The 13558-nt window shown below is 31.5% G+C and overlaps 2 protein-coding genes across 2 annotated transcripts; one reads left to right on the top strand and one right to left on the bottom strand.

Annotated features, from left to right (window-relative positions):
- Window positions 1-238: 238 nt before the first annotated feature.
- Window positions 239-7624, top strand: LOC143636697 (putative WRKY transcription factor 14). Its single transcript, XM_077104225.1, has 3 exons — window positions 239-814; window positions 3504-3644; window positions 6957-7624. The coding sequence occupies exons 1-3, from the start codon at window positions 258-260 to the stop codon at window positions 7450-7452; spliced, it is 1194 nt and encodes a 397-aa protein (XP_076960340.1). The 5' UTR covers window positions 239-257; the 3' UTR covers window positions 7453-7624.
- Window positions 7625-9126: 1502 nt separating this feature from the next.
- LOC143636696 (coatomer subunit epsilon-1-like) lies at window positions 9127-12665 on the bottom strand. The gene is made up of 7 exons (XM_077104224.1): window positions 12433-12665; window positions 12262-12351; window positions 10729-10880; window positions 10470-10605; window positions 10224-10379; window positions 9919-9998; window positions 9127-9424 (listed from the first exon to the last, which is right to left on the bottom strand). Exons 1-7 carry the CDS (start codon window positions 12598-12600, stop codon window positions 9331-9333), a joined length of 876 nt encoding a protein of 291 aa, XP_076960339.1. The 5' UTR covers window positions 12601-12665; the 3' UTR covers window positions 9127-9330.
- Window positions 12666-13558: the final 893 nt, after the last annotated feature.

The following is a 13558-nucleotide window of genomic DNA, read 5'->3' as shown; positions in this document are numbered from 1 at the left end:
ATTTCCATTTCCATTTCCACTTTCATCTCTCTCATTCAAACCCTAAACATTATTATTATTATTAATATCATTTTCACTCATTCACCATAAAGATTAAAACCCATTATCATATTCAAATCTCGTCTTCTTTGGTTGAGAAATCACATAGATTTATTTATCTCATCAAGAAACACTTTCTTGAATAATATTCTTGAAGTTTTGTCAGTTGTCACTCTGGTTGTATACGTCGTTCAATAATATTATTAATAATAGTAATAATGGAGAGCAATTTTCAAGGTGATTTAGCGGATATATTCTGGCCAGGAAGTGTGAATGATCATCCTCCGGGAGTGTCGGATCATTGGACTTACTTTGATGATCAAGAAACACAAGAAGCGACACAGATGATCCAAAAGTCAACAACAAACCGTGATATTATTCATGATCATCAGGGTTTTGGTCAACCCTTTACAAGTCTTCTAGCAGATCCATTTATTATTAATGAAGGGATTAATATTACATCATCAACTCCATGCTTCTTTGGAACAACAACTACTACAAGTTTGAATGAAAATAATAATCATAAACCATTAGGGTTTGATGATAATAATAATAATAATATTCATAATAATAATAATAATAATAATAATAATAATAATAATAATATATTCTCAAAGATGCTACAGATTTCATCATCATCAAATGGTGCCAAGAGTGAGATCATGACATCTAATTCTAATTCTAATTGTTCTACTTCATCTAAAAGAAGCTTGCTGGAAGCTTCCACCACCTCGTTACAGATCTCATCACCGCGAAATCCGGCCATCAAGAGAAGGTAAATTATATATATTTATATATCTATATATCTATATCAACCTTATTGCATATATTAATTAATTTATTCTTTCTTATTGGAAACTGCTTCAATGAATTAATTTATAAATATATACTAGCTATGATATAATATACATGCATATAACATATTGCTTCATTACTGATCATTACTCCTATATATATATATATATATATATATATTTACCTCGTTTTTACAACTTCTATGATATTTTTTAATCATATTATCGAACGCGTCTCTTGTATACATACAAGTTGATCTCACGCGCACTCGATTTAAACTTAAGATCGAACAAATTAAACGTGTTATAGAAGTGTTTATGGAGTTTTTGAGAATATATATATAATCATATTTAGCTGATATTAATTTGAGCATAATCACATTTGTTTGATAGCATTTTGAGAATAATCATATTTATTTGATATTAATTTGAGCTTTTAATACCGTATATAATCATTTTTTTGATATCATTTTGAGGTTTGTATCTGGACATGTTAATATACAGATTAAATAACCACCAATAAAATTGTTAAAAAGTTTGTGAAAACCACTCTTAAAAAATAAATTTTTACTTTTTATTTTTTTTATATTAAAACTAATCTTTTCCAAACTTTTAGATACATATATGTAATTTCACGAGCTAATAACTTGTATTTTTTTTCTCTTTTTTACAATATTAACCTTCTAATTGGAAAGATTAAAAATAATACTCCCTCCGTCCCATTATAAGTGTCATAGTTTGACTTTTCAAATCTTTGTTTTACAACCTTGACCGTAAATATTTTTGTTCGTGTCATATAATACTTGATGAAAATTATATCAGTTTAAAATACATTAAAAACCTAATCCATTCATATATTTTACATCAAGTACTATATAACACAAACAAAAATATTGTCGGTCAAAGTTAAACAAGAAAGACTTGAAAAATCAAACTAGGACACTTATAATGGGACGGAGGAAGTAATAATAATGGTTGGTAGAAGTTTTTGTGATTTGTAAGTTAAAAATAAATATTCATTGAATCCCTAGCTATCTTGTATATATAAATGTTTCTTTTAATTATATGTTTTTAAAACTCAAAAGATTCTGTGCAGTACATGTATTATTTTACAGCAATATGTATCATATTTATTTGATATTATTCCATTGATTTTAATTTCTACTTATTTTTTTTATTTTCTTAATTTCATTAAATTGTTTATATAACTTTGTCTTACTCATAATTAATGATTCAAAAATAGATCATGGGGATGATACTTTTTATAAGCAAATTTTAATTCCAAGTGTCATTATTTTAATTTGTATGATTTGCTTAGACTCGAGTTATTGATGCACAAAAGACAGATCATGTGGATCTACATATTTGTTAGGGTAAACATCTACTCTATAATCTATATCATAGACTTAGTTGTATCTTTTAAAATAATTTGGAGAGTAAATTACATGAACATGTAGTTCTCTAACTCTAACAAACAGAATTTACAAAGCATCTACGAACCATTTTTTTAGGAGTCTTTAAATTTTTGTTTCACATTAGACCTCTTAAAATGGTTGAGTCAGCTTTAATTTATATATCCAACGTAGTTACAAAGTACGTACAAACCACCTCTTTCGCATCCATCGTCTCGATTTTGTAGATCCACACGTACAACACCTCATTCACCCCATGATATGAAAACCCTCTTGGATTAACTTGGTTTGATTTCAAAATGTGTCTGCTTTCATGCCTACATGTTTTTCTGTGCGTGTTTATCTGTATGCTCCTATGTCTTTTCCTCATGCTCGAGTATCGATATCGTTTAAGTTGTTTGTTCGTGTGTGTTGATTTTTTATTTTAAATTCATATACGGGTCCTGGATTGGATGTGTGTTAGTGTCTTCGTGATTAAACAATTTGATCATGTTTTATAAACGTTTTATTTCTATAAAAATGATTATTTAAAACAATTTGATTGTGGGATTTGAAGTTGAATAGTTGTTGTTAATATGTCATATCATGATTGAACATGAAATAACTGTCTCCAAACAGGACCCCCACATGAAATGGAATTTACAGATTAATTGTCCTTTTATTTTATATTTTTGTTATCATTATATTTTCAATCTTGAGCTACTTTTAGGGTTCTTTTATATAATATCTTAACTATATAAATATATGATTAGACATTTGAGTTGACATAAAGTAGTGTTCAATTCATCAAGGTATTGGTTCTAGCTTAGACCACACATAGAGGGTTCGTTTAGGACTCCACAACAAGCCCAAAACGAGCCAAACATCGCCCCAGTCCCTCGTTTTTCTAGGGTTCGTTGTTTTACAAAGCTCATTTTGCCGCGTTTCCTCCCACCACTACGTGTGGTCTTAGATGTGCTCATTACACTTAAATAATATAGGATATCGTCGTTTCATTGTTGAGTTTAACTTGTTAACAATATAATGACCATACGAGTATACGATAGCTTACATAGAATTACATTATTAAGAGTCAAATTTGTTAACGATAAATATACAATTCGAATCAGTATGGTTTAAAGCGCATTAGACAATAAGTGATATTTTTATATATTTGTTGTTCTAAAACGTGTTGTTTCGGACATGCAATTATCATTTGGTTGTTGGTTTTAGGGTTTGTTAATTACTAAAACTTACCATGGTTCATATTACTGAGCAGGAAGAGCCAGGCAAAGAAAGTGGTGTGCATACCGGCACCCACACCTGTAAATAGTAGACCAACAGGTGAAGTGGTTCCATCGGATCTTTGGGCATGGAGAAAATATGGTCAAAAGCCTATTAAAGGTTCTCCTTATCCAAGGTACGTACATGTACATTCTCTACTTAATGCACCCTTCTATTTATCTTATTGCACAACAAATAAAATTTTGATTGAAGTTTTTATTAGGGGAGTCAATTCTAACACGACCTGAAATTCGACACGAAAAAATATAGATTTTAGGTCGGTTGATACGATCCGTTTTTTCTTAAACATGTCAACCTGACCCTGACCCGTTAAAAAGTGGGTTGACATGTTACTCATTTAATAATTTTAGGGTAGTTAATATATTGATTTTAGAGAAGTCGTTTTAAATTTTAATTAGAAATACTTAGATTTTTATTTTTTATATAACAGTTAACTTTTAAAATTAAAATTAATTTATTTTTACACTACTATTATCTACTTTTTGCGTATAGCATTTTCATTTTATTAGTTTAACTATCTATTCTTTGGTTAATGAATTTAATTTGTTTGTTATTATCTTGAGCTAAATATGTGAACCTAAGTTTGTTAATTGGTAATGAGAGATTACGCAAAAACAATTAGATTTATCATAATTTATTAACAAGTTTTATATGAATAAAAGTAATTAATTGTTTAATTTATTTTCAAGTCAATAGGTATTACTTATATTCGTATATGAACGTAAAATGGGTTAACCCGAAACACAATCTGAACACGATACGGATTTAAATGGGTCAACACGACACAACACGAATTAAAATATGAGTTGGGTTAGGGTTAAAGAATTTCAACACATTAACCCGTCAACCCAATACCCATCAACCCGACACGATTTTCATCCCTGGTTATTATAGTGTATGAAGAGTTAAACCTAGACAATCGTATCAAACCTAGAGTTAAAACTATCTAATTAGATTTTTTTTAAAATTATCTAGCTAGTTAACATATAATATAGCTAACTCTTAATCATATTAAGTTGTAAAATCATTGTCATTTGACATGTTTTGCACTATAAATCAGAGGGAGGACCTTTATCGACGAAAAAGTCGATGGTGGTCTCTTAGATAAGGTACATGCAAAAGAATTCATTGAGGATCACCAACATGGTTTATCGATGAGTAACCTACGAATTGATGACACCAGACAAGGTCAAATAGTTGTGACAATATCATGGACGAGTTACCTGATTTGACCTATATGTCGCTGATTACGTACTAGGGAATTACCGACAAATATTATACACATATATACACACACAAACACTCACACACTTGTACATACAATATAACAACAATAACAACCGTACTCAGCAAATCACACCTTTATTCCATTGCTTCCTGAGAGGTTGGATATACACACACACATGCATACATATATTGGGGGTATAGACTATCTGTATAGCTAACTTGTTTCAATGAAAGTTAAATTCTTAAGAGTGTAAGATGCATACATATATAATATTTATATCACACATTCAACCTTATTACCTTAATATAAACAAAGTAATATAGTGAATACTATGTAGTATTTGCATACATTGTCCTACATATAGTTTCATAATAGTTATATATATATATAAAAAACACTTTGATTTGTATAAGTGTATAACTACATGACATACTATGTGTATAATATATAGGTAAAAATAAATAAATCGATGTACGTATATGCATGATGTGTGAAATAATGTCTGATGTTACTACTTTTTTTTTGTACAATGTACTTATTTAGATATTTCTTTGAAGGGAAATGGATTTTTATTCGTTGGTTACCCAACAAACGTAATATAGAGGAATATTGAAGAAATAGCCACTTGTTACAAGTACAATATAATAGAGGTGGTACAAAAATTAAAGTTACTAAAAATTTAAAATTTTATAATAGTACTTTAAGAATTAAGAGTCAGTTTCATGTCCATATTTTTAATACCTTACAAAGTTTTTTTATTAGTAACATGAGAAATAAATAACGTTTTCTATTGAAAAAGAAAAAAAAAAAACAATAATAAGTTAAAACTTTAAACAAAATATTGTTTCACTTGTTAGTTGTTATAATAAACAAGTGCGCAATATTTCAAGAATATTTGTTAGTGAAAGATCGAGCGTCTGTTGTCTCTACCTCTAGGATGTCTCCGTCTTTCTCTTTTCAATTCCTCTTTTCATTTCGTATCTTTCACATTTTTGTAAATGTTCACAAAGGGATGTGGATCGTGTCTGTATCCACATATAGAACACCCGGTCTCTCTTAAAAGCCTTCATGTACACTTTCGGCCATGTCCGTGCCATCTAGGCCACGGAACTCCGCACCCCCTTGCTGCTGGTCAACTTTTGGCTGATATTCATTTCATGCATGATGCATAGATTTTTTTTAAGTTAACATATTTTGCATTTCCATAGCAAACCACTAATCTTTACACAATGTAGGTTATATTAAGTGAGGATTTATGCCTTTATTTTTTTCCATTGGAGCATTTTCATCAAACAACTTTCACAATATACAAACGTATTTTTTTTTAGTAAACTAATAATATTATTATAACACATTTAAAAATTAAAATCACCTATAATTAATGTCTTTATCTAGTTGGGTGGAGGGTTGGCATGGAAAATGACTTGCATGCCTTAGAAAAATATTTGGTTACAAAGACTTAAAAGACACATGAAACATATCAACGGAAAAAATGGATGAAACATATAATATTCAAGTCATGTGTTAAAATATTAAAAAGGAAAATTGGATTTTTAATAATAACTTAATGAAGTTGGTCGTTAATAATCGCAACTTTGAAAATAGATGTCACTGGTCCCAACTTTCACACTATATGTTTTCATTGGATATCCGTTAAAAAAATTAACGACGTTAAGTTTTTTAAAATTTCAAATTGATGGTTTAGGGCTTTTGATCGGAATGAGAATACAAATCGATTGATATAAAACTTAACTCGAAACGGCGTTTCAAACAGCTTGTTTATTATTAAATAAAAGTTTAAACACCGGAATTGAAGCATCATTTAGTCGTTTGGACCACCGTTTGGATGTAAGCTTTACATCAATCGACATGTATCCTCATTCTGATCAAAAGCCCTAAAATATCAGTTTAAAATTTGGAAAAAACTTAACGTCATTAAGTTTTTATTAACGAAGGTCCAATGAAAACAAATAGTATGAAAGTTGGGACCAATGACAGCTATTTTCAAAATTGAGATTATTATCGGCCAAATGCATTAAGTTGGGATTCTTAAAATCCAATTTGCCTATTAAAGATATATATACATTCATACGAAAGAAAAATATAAATTATAGGGATTTTTTTTATATATTTCAAGTAATCAAGTTCCACCTTTTAATTTTTATATGGTGAAATAAATATTTTTGTGACAATTTTCAGAGGGTACTATAGATGTAGCAGTTCAAAGGGTTGCTCAGCAAGAAAACAAGTCGAAAGAAGCCGAACTGACCCCAACATGTTGGTCATTACCTACACTTCCGAACACAATCATCCATGGCCGACACAAAGAAATGCGCTAGCCGGTTCCACTAGGACCCCACATCCACCAAAGACAGCCAGTGAACCCTCAGAACAACAACAGCAGCAGCAACAACAACAACAGCCGCAAAAGAAAAGCATAGAAGAGGAAGGACCAACTCTACTAGGAAGTGGAATACAAGTGAAAGATGAATTACAAGTATTGGAAGAAAGTTTTCCTCAAGATTACCGGCCAGAGTTGCCCGATCATGGTGGCATTGGCGGTCAACGGGATGATTTTTTTTCGGGTTTAGGAGAGATAGAAGTTGATCCTATAAGCATGATGTTGAACCATGGTTTCTTGGGTGGTGATGAAGAAGCAGAAAATTATAACAAGGATTTGGATCCTTTTGGTTGAAACTAATTAATTTTCCAATTTGGATGAATTCATTTGTCTAAAGAAATATATTTATTCGCTAATTGCTTGGTGTTTGTAATATCACGAGTAAAATATATATTTTTTATTTTATTAAATTGATTTGTTAATCGTAATTTATATTAGTTAGTGTGTGATAGTATATTGGATTTTAATAGCTCAAACTATGAGTTATTTATCGATATTATTTAGACCAGTAGTTTATCGATATTTGCCCAAAAGCAACAACTTAAATACATTTATCACAATCATAATTTTGTTGATTATTTTCAAACAACATAAATGAAAGTTCATAACATTTTTTTTGAAAAGCGAAAGTCCATTATATAAGAAGTTACTATTCCAATAAAGTGAGATTATCTTTAAAACGAAAGTGAAAGTCATAAGTGCTATTGATTAAATTGTTACCTTGGATTATATAAGTATATAAGCAACAACATTTAGTTTAAATAAATACAAAAATCAATAACATTTTATGTGTGTGTTTTTGGGGCATAAAAACAGTGAAAAGACACACTCCCACACATTGGTTTGATGGGAATAACATAATTGGAGTGTTGATGAGACCGAAAGTTTTTGAGGAACAGTTGATGCAAAAGCTCATCAAAAAGTTCGGTGTAAGATGCAATTCACTTGTATAAATCACTCATACCATTTGTTGACGAGATTGTGCGGGTTGTGTCTTTATCTTGAATTAATGAGCCAAACTCGAACTTACAAAATTATTGACAAGATTGTTATGGGTCATGTTTTATCTTGAAATGAGCCAAACTCGAACTTATAAAAAATTCTCAGTGGTGATAGCACCAATGATTGCTTAGACTAAAAAACAAGTTTACAAGATCGACTTAGACTGTGTTTTACTTGAAAAAACTAAACTCCAACTTATATAAAAGCCCATGATTATAGCCTTAAACCATTGTATAGACTTATCTATAACGTATTTGTTCCCAAATGGACATTTTAGGGGTAAAATGGTTTATTCCTCAACCAAGTGGGTGAAGGTTCAAATCCTGCGAAGTGCAGTTGTGATGATTTTATTAAAGTGTAAAGTTGAAAGTGTGTACGCATGCTCACCAGTCATAAAAGAAAATCAATAACGTACTTGACTTAAGCTAGGATTTTGTTGCGATCATTAACATATTTGAAATAGTTTTTGTTATAACCACATTAATACATATTTGAATTAAGGGATATTCGAGCTTTTCTATCCGAGCCCCCGACTACTTCACAAGTTCTTGTTGAGCTACTGAGCCAGGCTCGAGCTAACGAGCTAAGTCTAAAGAAAGTCAAGTGAGGTTGAGTTAGAACTTGGCACAACTTGTTTACAATCCTACAACCAAAAGAAAGTTGAACACTAGCACTGTCCACTTTTTATGATTTGAACTAGTGCTTGACTGATATAATCTGGGTCAAGACGTGAACAGGAACTCGGTTGGGCCAGGGCCCGTTAAGATCTTAGCATAAGCCATGCTTCAGTCAACTTAAGGTTTTCTGATTTGGGCTTGATAACCCCAACCGGGCCCAATATCTTTTAAAAAAAATTAACACATAATTTTAAAATATTTATTACAGTGAAAAAATCATATAATTTTAACACATATAGGCATATAGCTGGTGTGACATTCACAAAACTCTAAAATATTTATTATATATTTATAGTCTTTTTAACTGTTTTCTCATTATAAAATTTGAATAAAACTCTGTGTCGAAAACATAATACAATATATATTGAGCACATAATCTGCTAAACAGAAGTCTTTCAGAAAAAGTTTGTCGGATTTAATACCGTTAACACTAAAAATGATCAACAAGACTTGAAAAGTTGGAAAGAACAGTATTGCTAGTCACTTGCATTGATCAGCCAACTGTTTGCAGGGCTCTATCAAAATTTTCTTCTGCGGTTAATCCTCGTTTGACCAACAGGTGTTCTGGATCGGACAGTTTCAACTGACTGCAAAACAAACGGGTTTTAATACGTTAGGAACTAAACAGATATCTTTTACGGGTCGGGTCCAGTCAAACTTTGAAGAATTTATAAACTTAATACGTCGTGTATTACAATCTTATTACAATCTATATTATTACGATGACTTTCAGCCCATTTAACCCGTCCAATCCGTTTTCTTTTCAGTTCAACCATTCAACCCAATTGACCCGTTAAAAATTTGAAAAAAAAAACAAATAAACCCATTCAACCATTTGTATCTAAAAAGGATGAAATTGGCACCTAAATTTCAAATAACAAGATTTTGTTGTGTATCATAGTTTTGTTGATTAGAAAGCTAATCAGAATGACAAGTCAAGAGAATTTAGCCTACTTTTTTAAATTATTATATAATCCATGTATCCACTATCATCATTTCTGGTCTGAATATCATGAATTGATGTCAGAGAAACAATCTGGTCATAAAACTGATATCATTTAAGAATGTGCAATTTTCATACCTCAAAAACCGTGCAGAAGGTTTCCCAAGATGAAGACTGCATACAACCAAATTAGCCAGTGTTTCACGGTCCTTTGCATCCTATATTTGTGCATCAAAAGATTACATCAGGGTTAGCTAACAAATCAAAACAAGTTCTCGTTGAGACAAGGTCATTTTTAATACAGATTGAAAAGGGAAGTGTCCAGCCGGGTTGACCCGCAAAGCGCATCGTCAATTTACAAAAAAACAATAATAAATAATCCAAATGTTGAACTAGATGACTTAAAAGAGGTTGTACGCATTTACATGACTTTGGAAATTTACCTTGTTTAGTGCTTCTAGTAAAAATGATTCAGCTTCATCAAAATTTCCCATATGCATGCAGCATACAGCTTTCCCATTAAGTATTAAACTGGTCATCTGGTACTTCTCAGAGAAATCCTGGAAGATAAGATATGCTTCCTGTATCTTTGAACCACCCTAATTCACCAAACAATTTGAGAATTAATAATAGGATAAATAAATACTAGATATTGTTGTATAAGATGACCTAAAGAGAAGAATATGCACCACTGCCAAATTAAGCCATGCGGTTGCAAGCTGAGTCAGCGTGTGATCTTCGTCAATCTGTTGCATAACCCTCAACTGCTTCTCAGCATAATCTGATCGGTTCATCTTCAGGAAAATGTGGACATTCAAGGCATATCTGGAAAGCACATAATGTATTAAGTCTACGGTTCTTGCATATAAAATGTATCATTTATGAGGAGGCGTTTAAACAAATAAATGATGATAGATAATTTTAGTAAAAGGCAAAGTAAGACTCAACAGTTCCATAGTCCCTCCAGCATTTGTGTGTTTAAGAGCTTCATTGTAGTCTTGCTCATGCATGAATATGGTCCCTGCAATAAGCCTTAGTATTGGATTGTTCCCAATGGCGGCATCACCCAAATACTCTTTTAAACTTGAAATTGTGCTTTCCTGTCAAATTTAGAAAGCAAGATATAATACGACATTTGGTCCATTTGATCCGTTAAATAACAACAGAAGAACATGTACACTAACGGCATATTTGCTCATCTTCATTAATAACACATGTAACCAACTCAATATCCAATGTCATTTTATATATCATCAATAATGCGGTTTACACATTTCATTATTTCAGTGACATTCTAGATATGAATTTTCCTTTTGTTTATACAATCCCTAACTCCATAATTAAACTATCAACAGAAGTTGCAAGGTTCGTGGAATCTAAAAATGAAAACCATTGCAATTTCCATGGAAGACAAGAAGCACATTTTATATGTTCTGTTATGGTTGCAAAAGTCGCTAGCGTAGCCAGGTCGGTTGACTAGGGAGTTGCGACTCGGCCTATTTGAACATTGTAAATTGTAAAAAAAATAATTTTAAGAAAATTATATATGTCAAATATCATAAGTTTAGCAATACTTAAAACCAAATGCTTGAATATCAATATAAATCAAAAGAATACATGCTCAAATACTAAAGCATTTCAAAAATTGATACTCATTCTTCAACATTATAGACATAATAATCATTTAGTTCTCGCCTTCCAGGGTATCTCCGAGAAAAAACAACGAAAATCGATGATAAACAGCAAAAATCAGTAAATTATATGAAAAACAGTGAAAATCAATAAAACTACGTGAAAAAAACAGCAAAAATTGGTGAAAAAACAGCAAAAATCCCACTAGTCCGAATTGGACCGACCAGCGCCAAATTTGACCGATTACAAGTAATGTTGGTCGAGTTGACGAAACTTTCCTCGGCACCCTACCGAGCACCGAGTACTCAGCCGCCTAGACCGATTTTCACAATATCCTTTTGTTTCAAGGTGATGTTGTCCCTTCTATTCATGTTATATACCTAGTTAGGGGTGAGATCCGGTACAATGAATAACCTACTAAGCGTACAAACACCTAGCGGAACTATTACTTTACATTTCTGAACTAGAGTAACTATACTGCGATGAAGTAGATTTAACAATAATTACTCTAGTTATTCGTAACGTTAAGAAGTGTTTATATTTGATCCTAACACTACCTAATTAACTATCAAAAAACTAAGTATCAAACTAACTGTAGTGACAGATACAAAAAACTAAGTATCAAAAAACTATATTTGATCCTAACACTACCTAAAAACTAACTATACCTAATTAGAGTGAGATCCGGTACAAATGAAATTAACCTAACCTATTGAACGATACAAATAACTAGAGTTATTATTATTACTTTACACTTATATAATAATAACAATAATTACACTAGTTATTTGTACATTTTTGACAAATAATAATATTAATCATAATAACACAAATCATAACAAACCTCACCTTATTATCGGAACTGAACAGATACAGAGCGAGCAGTTTCACAGCTTGTAGAGGCGTGGCCGCAGACGAGTCGATTTCGTTAATCACAAGCTATCAAATCATTTAACCAAATCAATTGAGTAAACGAGTGAATAATAATAACAATAATAATAATATAACGGAATCAGGTACCTGATAGCTTCCGAGTGCGATGTAGGATCTGTAGACGAGGCAATCGCGTTCGATGACGTCATCTTCCGATAGGTTAGGTATGTCACTGGTGTTGATGGCGGCTTGGTATGCGCCTAAGTAGAAGTTGTTACGTAGATTGAATAACACGTCTGGTGCTGTAGTCGCCATGGTTAGTTTATTGGATCTGGATCGGAGATCAGAGATATATGTTGTTAACAGTGATGAAAGATGTGTGAAAGAAAATTTTATTATTTATTTCATGTCACTAAAATAATATTATTATTATTTTTTTTCGGTTTTCGGTTTAACGAGTTGAATCGATAAATATGACTTGGAAAATGTGTTAGATAATTCGGATAAACTTAAAATCGTATAAGTTGTATGCTAGCTCGTGTTAACACATGATCTAAACTGATACATATGTTGGAGCCTGTCGCGTGTTTAAATGGCTTAATTAATAGAATATTTTTATCGAACGTTTAAGTTGAATAATTATGTCGGCAAGATTGAAGCTATGCAATTGTTTATCTTGAATTTTCATTGACAAATCTTCTGGTGCGGAAACCCAAAACTACCTTCTCAAGTGTGCATGTCGTCAGGCTAATATCCGGATCAAATACCCGTTAAACGAAAGTATTACATGTCTACATGCAAGCCCATGGATGCTCCTGCATCGTAAATGAGTAAGCTATGTACATCGGATGTAAATGGATATAATCAAGTTGTAAAAATCCCGCTTAGGCGGTCAGCATCCCATCGACTAGTCGTCGATTAATCGCTATTTGTTCAAAGTCGATCAAAATTGGAAAAAATATATATTAAAATTTTGGTAGTCCGATAATCGTTAGTCCCTACCCAATCGTCCGACTAGTGCCTATCAATTTGTTATAGGTTAAACAAGTTGTGATGACTAAGTTAAATAAGTTATAAACAAGTAGAGCTTATAAAGATTATGTTTATAATAGTTTAATCTTTGGAAACTTTGAAGTTGTGATTATGAAATCCTTCTATATACAAAATCTCCATCTCACGGTTTACAACTTTATATGGACACTAGGATATAACCCGTATAATATACGGGTTGAAATTTGATATGTGTATATAAACAACCATAAGATATCATAAA

Source organism: Bidens hawaiensis, unplaced genomic scaffold (assembly GCF_021521415.1).
Source record: "Bidens hawaiensis isolate Kalapana, Puna unplaced genomic scaffold, B.hawaiensis_p1.1 tig00008041_1, whole genome shotgun sequence".
NCBI classification, from domain to species: domain Eukaryota; kingdom Viridiplantae; phylum Streptophyta; class Magnoliopsida; order Asterales; family Asteraceae; genus Bidens; species Bidens hawaiensis.
This window is presented reverse-complemented; position numbering and strand designations above follow the sequence as displayed.